General features: G+C 39.3%; 1 protein-coding gene and 1 long non-coding RNA gene across 3 annotated transcripts in view; one reads left to right on the top strand and one right to left on the bottom strand.

The window, feature by feature from the left end:
- Window positions 1-14,951, top strand: part of LOC127492813 (uncharacterized) — a 34,714-nt gene that overhangs the window by 13,144 nt on the left and 6,619 nt on the right. The window contains exon 2 of the long non-coding RNA XR_016220204.1: window positions 10,036-10,138. This is a non-coding gene — a long non-coding RNA (uncharacterized LOC127492813). The remainder of the gene's footprint in view (window positions 1-10,035; window positions 10,139-14,951) is intronic.
- CWC27 (CWC27 spliceosome associated cyclophilin) overlaps window positions 364-14,951 on the bottom strand; it is a 228,624-nt gene continuing 214,036 nt past the window's right edge. For both annotated transcript variants that reach the window (XM_051853710.3, XM_002714061.6), the window contains one exon: window positions 364-952. In XM_051853710.3, coding sequence (XP_051709670.1) covers window positions 790-952 — 163 coding nt within the window. In that variant the 3' untranslated portion in view covers window positions 364-789. The remainder of the gene's footprint in view (window positions 953-14,951) is intronic.

The raw sequence follows: 14,951 nt of genomic DNA, 5'->3' as shown, positions 1-14,951 counted from the left end.
TTTTAGCACTAAGAGTCTATTATAAACTCAGTAAAGCTATAGGGAATATATGGCAAATAACCAGTGTGAATGACTGCTTTCTAACACTAAATTCTCAATGAGCTCTCTACGAGAACGGATCTCTGTTGAAGTCTTGCTCCTGCTGTTGCTGTTCTGAGAAGAGCAGAGGATGGGTAGGTGGCTCGGCGTCAGAGCAGGTTTGCAGTGGGCTCACCTGATGTCAGAGTGTTCAAGTGTCCTGACTGATCCAGAAAAGCTGTGTATTGCCCTCGATGGAGGTATAAATACTCTCTTGAGGGTTCCTCAAGAGTTAAGGCGTTAGGCTATTTAAAAATATTTATATGCAAGACAAAAACATCCACATTTATATAATTTATGTTTTTATTTTATAATTTTGTATTATATCCCAAAGTGAGTACCAAGGAGATTTCCCTCAAATACTCTGTGAGAACTTATAAAGAGATCTTCAAAAGGAACACTGCACATGTAACTCAAACAGACTTGCATAATCTGTAAATGGCTAACCCGCAAATGGGAAGGAAAGTGATTTTATTTCTGTTTTAGCAATATAAAAGGTCAATTAGGAAAAAGAAAGCATATACCAGTAACCAAAAGCATGTGCTTACATCACTGCACAATTTACAAAACAAAGATAATTGTCCTTCAAAACCAGACAACAGGTTCAAAATCTTTGCACACCCCTAAGTGATGCTGTTGGGAACAATGGCTGTTGCAAGGCCACTGATTGCAGGCACATTCCAGCATGTTCTTGTTATCCCTGCTCTCCTTTTATCTTCTTTCCTTTTTTTCTCTCATCAGCTTTTTGCTTTCTTCCCTTCTTCTTTTATTGACTGGATTCCGAGGGTCATATATTTCAAATGTGTCTGCGTCCTGCATGCTTGCATCTTTCACCTTCCTGCTTTTATCTTCAAATTGAAGTACATGGGACATCCTAAATAGGGAGACAGATGGGTCAGTGATTTTGGCTTAAGAACTGAAAGTAAAAATTCTATACTCCACTGTCACTGACTGCACCACATAGAACGCAGCTTCTCAGAAAACACATTTGGAAAACAGATCTGGAGTTTGCTCTGCTGGTTTGCGTTTCTTTGCCTCAGTCTTCCCTGAGGTTCTTCCCTTGACGGGAGCTTACAAACCTTCTACCTACAAGTATTCCTCAAAAGTTCACCTGAATAGCACACTTGCCCAGTGTACCAGGTTGCTGAGCAAAACTCCAGACGAAACACCCAGTCCTACCTGACTTTTTTGTTTTCAATATTTATATGCATCAAGTATCAGGAATACATGTCACGACTCCCTTTTCTGGGGAGTTGTCTGGTTAATAGATTTGTTTTCATAGAAAGCAAACTAAGCACTTGGCATACTTTCCTGGATTAATTTCCTCCTCTTACTGTTGATTACAACAAATCTAGCCATGCTGCTTTCCTACTCTATCAAACACTCACTGGTCTTAAGGTATCAACATGTGCTTGAATCCTAAGTGGTCATAAGCTGGCTATCCTTAGCCGCAGAGAAATATGTAAGTGATTAACTGTGCCCCTATTAGGAGGTGTCAGGAATAAACAGGGAAGTCAGAAGTCCAGACTTCAGTGCAGTTGAATGAATTTGAAGGACAAAGTTCAGGTTTTTTATGCAAGCCAAACTGAATGGAATGATTAAGGCTCTTCTGTCTAGTTATTTGTTGTTTGTTATTTGAACCATTTTTAAATAGGTCACCCTGTATCCCTTTATTCATTGCAACAGATAGGACTAAACTGCTGACAGGAATAAAAGACACATTTACTTGTGTGGCAAATTCCTAGGGATACATTCAGATTTTGAAAATATTTTAAGATTTTGACAGGGCAATAAAACATTACAACATTAGGAATTCTACCATCACTAAGGGTTCAGTAGCTGCTGCTCCTTAGGGCTGACAAGCTGGGTTAGGCACTACTCCCATCTCTTTGTACTCTACTTGAAAAAGCTTACTAATGCAATGAGTATGATCACCTAGAATCTAATTTATTAAATGACAATTACCTAGAATCTAATTTACTAAGGCAAATTACATTCACTTTTCTATACTTTATTATTAATAATACAAATTAAATTTCATTTCATAACTGATCTCAATACATAAACTCATCTCACATACATGAGTTTCTGACATTTTATACTCCTGTTGCTTTAAAAAACACATTTCCTTCTTTATTAAGGATTTATTTCTTTATTTGAAAGGCAGAATTACAGAGACAGAGAGAGAGAGAGAAAGAGAAAGATTTTCCATCCACTGGTTCACTCCCCAAATGGCCTCAATGGCTGGAGCTGGGCAGATCTGAATCCAGGAGCCAGTAGCTTCTTCTGGGTCTCCCATGTGGGTGCAGGGACCCAAGCACTTGGGCCATCTTCCAGTGCTTTCCCAGGCCACCAGCAGGGAGCTGGATCAGAAGTGGAGCAGCCAGGACTCGAACTGGCGCTCACATGGGATGCCGGTGCCACAGGCAGAGGCTTAACCTATTATGCCACAGTGCCTGGCCCCAAATCTTATTTTCTTGGGCTTTCAATCATCTACTGTGTTTAAGAACTAGTTTCTGAGAATAAAATAGTGTGTAACAAATAGGAAAAGGCTGATTGTTCTACGGTAATAAGTAACCACTAGAATCAGCTGGAAACACAATTAAACTGGATTTGACCAATTAATGATGACGTGCCTATAGCTAAATGATCAGTGACAATTTGCTTCAATAATACACCTCTGAAATCCAACTCATAAGGGTGGCCTCAAGCCTTTGAAAAGCTGGCCAGTCAGTGACAGACTCATTTCAGGGAAATGTTATTGAACATCAGCCAATCAGCAACAGTTTCTCTTGAACAATTGAGTTTCTGAGGTGGGCAACCCCTAAATGATTCCTTATCCCTGAAACTCTATAAGATTTGCAACCTGCTTTCCTATGAAAGATGGTGCCTAAAAGCATAGTTCTTCCTTACCTAAGTAATAAATTAAGACCTAATGTTAACATTTTTTTTTTCCCCATTTCATTTGAAAGACAGATAGACACAGATAGAAAGAGTTCTTCTATCTGTTGGTTCACTCCCCAAATGCCTGCAACAGCTGTGGCTGGGCAGTCAGAAACCAAGGGCTAAGAACTTCATTCACTGGTGGCAGGGACCCAAAACCTTCAGCCATGACCTACTGCTTCCCAGGGTGCACATCAGCAGGAAACTGGATTGTAAGCGGAGCTAGGATTCAAACTCAAGGACTTCAAAGTGGGACGTGGGAGTCTCAAGAGCCCACTGCACCAAGACTTTTTAGTTATTGAGAGGTGATCTTTCTCTCCCACACTTCTTACAACCTATACTGCATTTTTCATAAAGTGCATTAGTAAACTTTAAGAATATGACTGCTGATGGGAAACAAAGTTAGAAGAGCATCCTGTTAAAAGTCTGTTGCCACACGTGAATGGGAGCCCAGACCCCTACACTGCACTTCAGTGAGTGCTTAGCAGCTTTCCCAGCACTTGAAGTTGTGTTGATGTCTAAACCAGCACCAGGAAGTAGCTGGAATCATACGCCCTTTAAGACAATTTTATTCAATATGCCCAGATTGATACTTAAAAAAACTCACCAGCTTAGTTAGCTGAGATATTTATATGTTTCCACATGTATATTCTTTTATTTTAAAAATTATCTCATTCTCTGCCTAAGAATAGATTTTTTGGGTAATATCCATATCTAATGGTGACTGTCCATGTTTCAAAAATGATTTTACCAGACTTTGTCAATAAAAACATAAAAAGGTACCTTCCTTCTCTCTATACCATGAGACAACTTTGCCACTAGTGGGATTTAGTCACCTCTGGTATAAGAAATGAAATCCAGACGCACGTGAACGACAGCACAAAGTGCACAAGAAGAAACAGATTTTCTTTCAAATTTGAAAAAGAGAGGGCTGTAAATTAAAGGAGCTGTCTTTTTCAACTGTTTGTTTCATACGCCACTGCACTAAACAAGTCCAACATTTTGATTAATAGCAAACTTAGACCCAGAGGAAAGAAGGGGCTATCAGCTTACAAACTACTTCAGCTTTAATATCATAATACTTAGCATGGCTGGTTCCTCGGCAATAATATTTAATCTTTAATAGAAATAAAAGCATAATCAAAATGCTTCACCCATTTATCTTTCAACATGCTTTGGTCACTTCATTTTAAAAAGGAAAACAAAACAGTTATTATGATTTTCAGCGTAATAAACTCCTGACCTATGTGCCTTCATAAATCACAGACTGCATGAATTGAAAGCATGCCCACATTTTACAGTCTCCTCTGAGGATACACATGCAGACGTAGAATACAGTCTTAATTCGAGTACAGAAAGGTCTGGTAGTTTAAAATCTTCTGCGTCCCAATAACTTAATACTAACCATTCTGCGGCTGGTCATGGAATTAGCTCAACAAGAGCAGCGATTTGCTTTTAATTAATTACACTAATCATTTACATACGAAAATTTTAGGACTTGTTCACTTGAAGGCAAAGACAAAAAATTTAGTTTTGATTAATTAAAACTTTTACACAGGCTCAGATTCTCAAATAAGAACTTTGACTTTTGGGGCCAGCGCTGTGGCGCAATGGGTTAAAGCCCTGGCCTGAAGCGCTGGCATCCCATATGGGCGCTGGTTTGAGACCCGCTGTTCCACTTCTGATCCAGCTCTCTGCTATGGCCTAGGAAAGCAGTAGAAGATGGCCCAAGTCCTTGAGCCCCTGCACCCCCGTGGGAGACCTGAAAAAAACTCCTGGCTCCTGGCTTCAGATTGGCACAGCTCCGGCCGTTGAGGCCAATTGGGGAGTGAACCATCGGATGGAAGACCTCTGCTCCCACCCCCACCCGCCCCGCTCCCCGCCTCTCCTCTATCTGTGTAACTCTGACTCTCAACTAAATAAATAAATCTTAAAAAAAAAAAAAAGAATTTTGACTTTAGAGTGTTTTACAGAAAGATGGTGGCTTACTATTTCCATTAGAGGTTGTGATTGACAGTATTTTGTGGTATGAGATTGTGTAAAATATAAATCAAAACGAACTAACTGCTTTGAAAAGGACCTGGACTGTGACTGACCTCACTGAGTTGACATTCAGTGTTTAAAGTTCTCACACAGTTGTGAAATATACTGATATGACAACAATACAAATGGAACATGTGAAAAATAATTTTTAGGCACATAATAAGTAGCCCAGTATAGAATTCCAATATTCGCAATTCATTTCTGCTTGAAATGCACTTAAATTACTTATGTCGGAGAGAGTGTTGATGCAGTGATTATGACATCGTTTGGGATGCCTGCATCCTATACCTGAGTGCCTGGGTTCAAGTCCCAGCTTCACATGCAATTACAGTTCCCTGCTAATACACACCCTGGGTGGCAGCAGGTGATGGTGCAAGTACTCGGTTCCCTGTTCCCTACGTGGGAGACCTGGATTGAGTTCTGGGCTCCCGGCGTTAGGCTGCCCAGCCCTGGCTCATGGGAGCATCTGGAAAGTGAACTAGTGGACAGGAGCTCCCTCTCTCTCTCTCTTTGTCTTTCAAACAAACAAATGCTCTCATAATGTAAACAGCTCTCTTGTTCATAGGTCATTCTATGAACCACCTCTTCCCATTTCCAAATCACCCCAATTTAGGAACTTTTTTTTCCCCTGAAAGAAACATTTATTTATGATCGCTATTTTAGATTGTTGCAGGTGTCCTAATTGTTCTACATCTGGACTTCTTCCTTTTTCAAATTCTTCCAGATGTTCTAAAATAATCTCCCATGTCTCTTTCATAGCATTCCTGTGATCAGGAATAACTTAACATCAATACCTCGGTCTGACCCTTAGAACCAGCCCCCCTTACAACCGCTTGCTTCCCAGCTCAACAAGCTCATTCACTTCTCATTCACTTTGGCCCCTTTGTAACTGCATGTGTACTTATTGGGAACAGACTGTCGGTTGTTCAAGACAGTCGTATTTTCAGTGCCCAGCCTGGTGAGTTGTGCTGGGAAAGCCTTCAGGACCTTTGTATTAGCCAGGCCTACCGGCTGGAACTACCTCATTTACTAACACTTGACCTCCTTTCATGGGCAGAGACTGTCTTTTATTCCAGTGATAAGCCCCCAAGACATCTACCAGACTCTGCAGAAAGTCTCATGCTCAGCACAAGTCTACCTTTCCATGAACTCTCCGAGCGCTGCGCATACCGATGGCTGCTTTCCCACTGCAATGCTATCAGCCATTGGAAACTCTTATTCCTCAACAGACTGTGGTGAGAATGGCTTGCATTCTCCTTCATCTCCTATCCCATCTAAGGTGGAACTGGAGAGATAGGATTTTTTTTTTCCTTTAAAGCAATGTTTCCCCAAAGCATAATTTTAGAGATCCTACATCAGATGGGGGGATCATCTTGGGTAGTTTGGAGAATTCTCAATGCCAGGCTTTCACCTGTAGAGTATTGATTTAATAGTTTCAGGATGAGGTCTCAGCATCAGTGATTAAAACAATTTTTCTTTGGCTATTTTTAAATGCAGCCAAAGACCACGGAACTAAAGTTCAAGAATCTTTACACTTTGTCTGATTGATAACATTAGCTATTTGTTCCTACCCCTCAGAGATGGTGAACACCTGGCTCTTCATGACAACTACTTCACATACTAGGAGAAACTTAATGGTCCTCTGTGTCTATTTGTCAAACTGAACAATCCTAAGTGCATTGTCTATTTCACGTATATGGTTTGAGGACAAAACAATGAGCAATTCCAAAGAGAAGTTGTCAATTATTCTTTCAACAAACATATGAGGGCTTTTTATGTGAAGGGCTGATGCTGGACACTGGTGACACAGGCCATGTATGACCTGGGCTTGTCTCCTAAGCACCGTCTGTTAGGGAGAAGACACACAGGCATGACAATGTAGCAAATGCTCGTTTTGGAAAGCTTGCAAAGTGTAAGACAAAAGTCACAGGCAGGTCTAGCAAGGAAGATAGAAACACAGATTGGTAGTGCTTATTTTGGAGTATAAAATTCAAAATAAGATGCAACCATAAAGGGACGAGAATGATTACTTATTCGGCTCCCAGGCTGGTCTTTAAAGCAATCTCAAAAGAGAAATTCCAAAAATGTGTTGAGTAGTGTGGGAGGATCTTTGAGGAAAAACACCTCTCCTTTAGACAAATACTTAAAAAAAAAGCACTAATTTCCACTATAAATTTTTTATTCCCTATTCTCTTTAATAATTGCTCTCTGGAATCTCAGTTCCAATTTTTCCTTATTCTCTCTCAAATGGGGATGCTAGGTAGGGATTCCCCATTCAGCCAAAGGCCCAAGAAGGACAGAACCAAGGGCCCACACTGCCCCTGGAAGAGGCGATGTTTGGCAATCTCCTCTCAGGCACCAAATTACTAAGGACTGCCTTGTGGTGGATAATACCAGGTTTTTCAGATAATACACAGATTTTTCAGAAATGCAAAGCTAGCCATGAAAACGCTCCTGTTCTAATTCCTTTGGCGGCTTTCCACAGTCTACACAAAGAAACCCAAACGTCTCATGCAGCCTCTACGATCGATCTGGGTTTGCTCTTCCCTCCAAGTTCCTACATCACCTGCCCCCATGACATCTTCTGCTCCAGATGCCCCAAATTGCTCCTGCAAGGAACTCAGGTTGTTTTCCTTCGCCGTCCTGTCTCCTTGTTGCAGCACACACCTCCCGGTAGCAGAGGTGTCATCCTCTCTCACATCACTCTGGATTCTTCTCCTGGCCTGTCCAGCTCTTTCTCCAGCAGGGTAAAGGCCCTCTCTGGACTCCTGGGGAATCTCATCTATCTCTTCGGTTTAGTCTTCTTCCCACTGCTGTCAGTCCCACCAGGCCACGTGGAGGGGGATGGTTCTCTTTCATTGGTCATTTTAACAGCACTGATCAGCAAATGCATGGCAAGAAGGCCTCCAATAAACATGTGTTAAATAAATAAATGCCTCTGGGTAACTGTCACCTCCAAAACCTCTTCCTGGTTTTGCCTGCACTTCTCTTTGATAATACCAGTACACACAAAGGGATTTCAGAAAGTTCATGGAGAAAAGGAATTAAAAAGTAAGGGGCTGGCACCGTGGCTCACTAGACTAATCCTCCGCCTGCGGCGCCGGCACCCAGGGTTCTAGTCCCAGTTGGGGTGCCGGTTCTGTCCCAGTTGCTCCTCTTCCAGGCCAGCTTTCTGCTGTGGCCCGGGAGTGCAGTGGCAATTCAGCCACTAAGGAGAGGAAAATCACACTGCTTCCCGGCCTCTGTCTGTTTCCTTACAGGGACGACGGTCAGGTGCTCCCCATTTTACTTTGCATGGTTAGATCAAACATAGTGCATTCAAAAGGATTTTGCAAAGGACAAAAAAAAGTGCAAATACTTGTCTTTTCAACTTATTTTGTACTCTGTGTGTCTCAGTTAGCTCAGGCTTCCCCAATGCAATGCCATGGATTGGGTGGCGTAAATGACAGGAGTTTACTTTTTCAGAGTTCTGATTTCAGATCGAGATGCCAGCAGAATCAGTGCGTGGTACAGGCTCTCTTCCCGAGTTGCAGCTGCCTTCTCACTGTGTCCTTACATGGCCTTTCCTCAGTGTGTGTGGGTGGAGAGAGAGAGAGAGAGAGAGGGAGAGAGAGGGAGAGAGAGAGAGAGAGAGAGGGAGAGAGAGGGAGGGAGGGAGGGAGGCAGAGAACTGTCTCTGGCTTCTTCTTGTCAAGAGGGTGTGAAGTATGACTTGTGTCATTAAGGTCCCACTCCCAACAGTGCCATTTAGATCTGAGTACCTCCAAAGACCCCATTTCCAAATGCCATCATGCTGGAAGCTGAAGCTTTAAGATAGGAGGTTTGGGTGAAGGGAGTGCAAAGTTCAGTCCTTAACAGTGTATTTTTATAATACACTATTATACTGCATATTCTTTTCACTACAATACACACATAACTTATTTGAAATCAACTAACATTGGTGGCTGAAATTCATATTTTTAAGAATGTCTTTCCTATAGCACACTCTAAGTCATTCAAAGGGCTGAAACTACTTGTAGAACCAAGGATAACAGAAATATTATTTTATTATATAACACTCATAACATAATATACATTAATTGTTTTTGTGTTTTTTTTTCTTTTCCAAAGTAAGATAATCTATGAGGCAAAAAGAAAAATAATCAATAATTACCTGTAACTTTATAGCTTATCAATAACAACTATACATACACAGGCATAATACTTCCTACCATTTGGGGAATGAATTGGGGGACAAAAGATCTTTCTCTGTTTCTCTCTCTCTCTCTAGAACTTTACTTTTCAAATAAATAAATAAATCTCAAAAAAAAAAAGTTTGTGGAAAAGGCACGTTATCTTAATAAAGTTTAGGGGCCCATGTTGCGGTATAGCAGATGAAGCCATAGCCTGTGATGCCAGTATCCCACATGGGCAACAGTTTGTGTCCCAGCTGCTCCACTTCTGATCTAGCTCCCTGCTAATGGCCTGGGATAGCAGCGGAAGATGGTTCAAGTGTTTGGGTTCCTGTCAGCCATGTGGGAGACCTGGAAGAAACTCCTTATACCTGGCTTCTGGTTTCGGCCTGACAACCAACTGGCTGTTAGCCATCTGGGGGAGTGAACCAGCAGATGGAAGATCTCTCTCTGTTTCTCCTTTTCTTTCTGTAATGCTGACTTTCAAAATAAATAAATCTTTAAACATTTTTAAAAATTATTTTAGGAATGGAATACCTATGTATCTATCTCTATAATAGGTGAAAATTTTCTTAACAGAGCTTCTGATAATTCCTTGTTTGTTGCCAGAAAATTTATATTTGGTGAATAAGATTCCTTTAAAAAATTTATTTTCTAAATGGTTATTTCAGAGCAACTGCTGGTTTTTGTGGATTTGTTTTATATCTGGCTACAGTGCTGAAGAATCAGAACTTCTACTAGCTAGCCTTAAATTTTCTATACCTGCAAATAACTTGGTTTCCTCTATTTCAATTTACAGATAAACAACCAAGGAGAAGCTACTGAAGACCACAGTTGGTTATCAAGCTGCAGCCACAGTTTCAGTTCCTAGGCTAGAAAACTTGGAAGCCTAAATATGACTGGTACTTTTACAGATACTTTTGCTGCTAATGAATAATAGAGACCAATATAGTTTCTGGGGAATTTGTTAACCATGTCAACAAGATACAAATTTAAGAAATCACAAAAACACAAAACCACAAAATTCAAGATTCATTTTAAATGAATTAAAATTAAGTATCTCAGGAATAATGACGTTTTTAAAAAAGAACAACTTGAGGCAGGCATTGTGGTGTAGCAGGTCAAGCTATCAACTGCAAGGTAGGCCTCCAAGTGGGCCCTTGTTCAAGTCCTGACTGCTGCACTTCCAATCCAGCTCTCTACTAATGAGCCTGGGGATGCAGAGAAGGATGGCCCAAGTGGTTGGGCCCTGCATGCACGTGGGAGATCCAGAAGACGCTCCTGGCTCCTGGTGTCAGCTCGCCTAGCCCAGGCCATTGTGGCCATTTGAGGAGTGAACCAGTGGATGGAAGATTCATTCTCTCTTTCTCTCTCTAATTCTGCCTTTCAAATAAATAAGTAAATAAATCTTAAAAACAGCAAAAAAAAAAAAAAAAAAAAAAAACTCAACTCATGTTGTAACTCAATATTTCTTTTTTTTTTAAGTATTATTTAATTTAAAAAATGTATTTGTAAGGCAGAGGGACAAAGGTTGAGATCTTCCATCTCCTGGTTCATGCCTCAAATGCTCCAAACAGCTGGGGGCTGGGCCAGGCTGAAGCCTGGAGCCTAAAAATCAATCTAGTTCTCTCACATTGGTGGCAGAGACTCAGATAACTGACCTACGACCTACTGCCTCCTAGTGTGTGCACTAGCTTAAAGCTAGGCTTGGAAGCAGAATTGGGACTTGAACCCTGGCACTCCAAGATGAAATATGGGCATCCCACGTAGCTCCCAAGTGGCATCTTAACTACTGCCCAAACGCCCACATCTAGAATAATGACATTAACTTCAAAAGTCACAACTATTTTTTTTCTTTGATTCTCAGTTCACTTTTGCTGTTGTTTAAAATGCAAATGCTGCTTTGCTTAAACCTTTGGGTATTTCCTTATGATTTCTAGAAGGTTTGAAACTATCAATTGGATGCTTTTATATCTAAATTTTAAGTATAAAATATAATTTTTAGGAAAAACTTTATGAATATTTAGTTTTAGGGCTTTCACCATCACTGACTACTAACTTAGTGTTCTCGTTTCAAAATATTCAAAGCTTCTTTAGGAGTTAGGAAATCAGATGCTTTAAGTACAAGTACATATTTAAAAAGTGTGAATTTTTTAAAAATATGAAGGGACTAGTAGACATCACAGTAACTCATATGAGAAGACACAGATGGGTAGACAAAACAGGAATGAGCCCAGAGATCAAAGAATGTAACAACAACAAAAACAAAGTCCTGGAAAATGAGGTCACTGGCACAACTCATGCCCAGAACAGCAGGGTGGCACAGGACAGTGAGCAGGAAGAAATCATGGAAGGAAAGAAAAGTTTAAAAAAGACTCAGAATGGGAATTACAGTGCCTTGAATGAAACAAGGAAAAATATGGACAGAATTGGTAAAAAAAAAAACTTAGAATAGAGATTTAAAAATTCACAATTGGAGAAAAATAGAAACAAAAATTTCTAACATGCTTGACCAAACAAAAATAAGGATAGAAAAATAGAACACTAGGGAAACCAGGCAATGAAGTAAATAGACACCGGCTCTTGGAAAAAGAAAACAGAGATGAAAACCAGCAGATTTTCTTTCACTGTTCACCACTAACATGGAAAAATCTCCTTTGTTCTATATGCTAAAGGAATGTTAATATTGCCCCCTCAGTTTGGGGTTTTGAAAAGTCAATTCTAGAAAATGTCTGTTGTTTCCCTTATTTAAAACAAATCCTCATCTCATAAAGTGTCTTTAGTAAATATTGAGTATTGCTGGACTAAACATGAGAGATGTAATTTTCACAATATCTTCAGCAACAGGGGAACTGTGTACAATTTCTTGGCTTTCTTGCCTATCTAACATGCTTAGCACTTAGCAGGACACAGGCGGTAAGATTTAAGAGGCTTTCCAGAATAAATCTGTAATGTGCATTCTTACACCTGCCCTGGGGTTTAAACAACTGCTCAGCCAATACCATTTAATCTATGGCCATGGTCTAAGAGAAAAACCTAGGAAAGATGGTGTTCCCACTATAAATGGCCTGGTAAGCGGCGGAGTATGTGGCCATCTGCCTGTCCCTCTCAAAACAGATCTGTGAACAAAGCAGACTTCCCCAACATGACAGAAACTGACTTTAGGGTACCCTGTATGAAAGTACTGTGTTAACAGAGACAGACTTTCTTCTCCTAGAAGAAAAAGACAGAATATGAGTTGACTTCAGGGACTGGATGGAGAGCTTAGAATTAAAATAATCACCGTCCCAGGGCCAGCAACTCCGACAAGGACCTATTTATAAAGAACCACGTTGGTCTTCTGCAGCATTATTTATAGTCTTGCAGAAAATGAACACTAACCAGGGATGCTAGTCTATAATCGTAATCCTTCTTGCTTCATTTTTTCACTACCTTAGAAACTGGCTAGGTGGGAGAAATGGAATAAAAACATTTATATTACACTGAGCTTATAATCCTATGCTCTCCAAAGTGATGATTCTCCTCTTTTATAGTTAAAACAAGGGATGTTTCTTTAAATGCGCTCCCTCCCCCACTCCCTTTTTTTTTCTTTATTAGTAGCAGCCTCAAGGACAGACAATATTTTATTAATGAGGTATTACTGTCTACTGAAAAAAAAAATACCAAATCTCAAATTTGTTTTACCTCAGAATGTTAAGAACTATGACAGGAAGTAAACAAGCCCTTACGAGTTATTATGGGTTAATTAAGAAAAGATCATAAAAAGCCATCAAATATTATAGAAATACTATAAATTCCAGTCATCATCTTGATAGATTTACTGACAGTGGTCAAGTATAGAGAAGTTAGTTCTTAAAAATAACAAAGATAAAATTGGAGATTATATTTTAAAAAAGCATTCATTGAGTACTGATTGTTCCAGACACCTTGCTAAAACCTTTAAAAATAGTATCTCATTTAATCCACAGCTTGACCCACCAAGAAGGTGATATTATTATCCTCAGTTTACACTTTCAAAAACAGGGATAGAAAGCGTATATAATTTGCCTAAGATCACACAGCTAGTAAATTTCTAAGCTGGGATTCAAATTCAGGTCGAAATCCCATACTCAAAACCACTCCACTATTTATATTCCAATGAAAAATTACAGGCAAATGTGGTAGGAACTTCTTGTTCAGTTAAACAAGCTTCTATGTAACTTTCTAAATTTTAATTCTTAAATAAGGGAATATAATATTAGGGATATCAATTTAATATCTTCCATGATTTAAAAAGGGCTAGATGATTTTTGATTGAGAGTTAATAAAATCCTGAAGTCATTTCTTTGGCCTTTTTACTACACTTAAGACAAAAACAGAAAAAAATACCACCACCAATTTATTGGAAAATAACAGAAATATACACACTAGCTCATTTATGGAAATTGTTGCGTAGGTAGCAGAACCAATGATGTCAGTCTATATAGATATAAAATCATGAAATACAGAGGGGTTAAGTTTCACCACATATACCAGTAATGATTTTTTTGAGCAGAAAATGTGATATTACATATAAGTAATACAAAATCACAAATAAGAGAGAATGCTTTTGAAAAAAAAAAAAAACATAGAATCAACACTGGAGGCTAGCATGACTGGCTATCTCTGAGGTCTATGACTTCCCAGCTATGAGACCAAGTTACTTAATCTTTCTGTGCCTCAGAATCTGTCCATATAATGTGGGCAAAGTAACAACATTTAGTTTATAGGTTTAAAGGAGATTAGTGCTGTGTCAGTGTTTAATGAAAGTGAGAGTTTTACTTTAACTTTTATTTCACTAAAAAAAAACCTGATTCCAACATTTTACTTATCTTGGTCAACTGAATTTTATGTGCACAAACAGAACAGAACATTATGATTACATTTAATTTGATTATCTGTATTAATACTAGAGAGGAGAAGGGATATTCATAATTCAAAATGGCATGCAGTTGAAAGATTAACAAATTTATCTGGGATACAAATTTGTGGCTTGCGTTTAAATGTGACTGCCACAGTTGTCTTGGGGATCACACCAGGTAAAACAGAAGGATTTGAGAGTGTCTCTCCTCTGCGACTTTGCTAATCCCTTGTGCTTTTGTTCAGTCTACCAAGGAGATGGAAAAACTTCTGATCAAACTTCTCATAAAAACATTTATATACCTTTACCAGAAAATGGCAATCAAACATGTTAGGTTTCATTCTTTTTCATTCCTTATGCTATTTATTTTCCACATGTGATCTTTTCCATTACTTTGAAGGGTCTGTCAGTCTTTGTAAACCCAAGATTTTATAAAATCCTAGTTATATCTTTCTCCAGTATTTTTATGGTTTTATGGTTTTATTTTTAATTTACTTCAAAAATTCAGCTGAGCCGTTTTTTTAGACTAATTATTTCCTTCTTGGCACTGGGTCTACAATTCAGGTAGTGGCCACCTGTTAAATAATGGAGCCTTTTCATTGATTCCACGGTCTATTGTTTAAGTTTTTTCCAGGTGTGGATAGCTAAAAGAAAATAAGAATGCAGCACATATCCCCTCAGTTAAGCTTCCAAAGTAAAAATATAGGTGTAGGACAATAAAGGTCCAACTTGCCTTACCAGACACTAAACAGTGTTATATTGTTCCCAGAATCGACCCATGAGGTACTGGTACCAGAATAGGTAAAAAGAAAGGAAATCAAAACCCAATCTAAAAA

The sequence above is a fragment of the Oryctolagus cuniculus genome, chromosome 14 (genome assembly GCF_051225735.1).
Source record: "Oryctolagus cuniculus isolate XC-2025 breed Fujian yellow rabbit chromosome 14, ASM5122573v1, whole genome shotgun sequence".
Taxonomy (NCBI): domain Eukaryota; kingdom Metazoa; phylum Chordata; class Mammalia; order Lagomorpha; family Leporidae; genus Oryctolagus; species Oryctolagus cuniculus.
The sequence above is the reverse complement of the archived record's forward strand: the minus strand, read 5'-3'. Positions and strand labels throughout refer to the sequence as shown.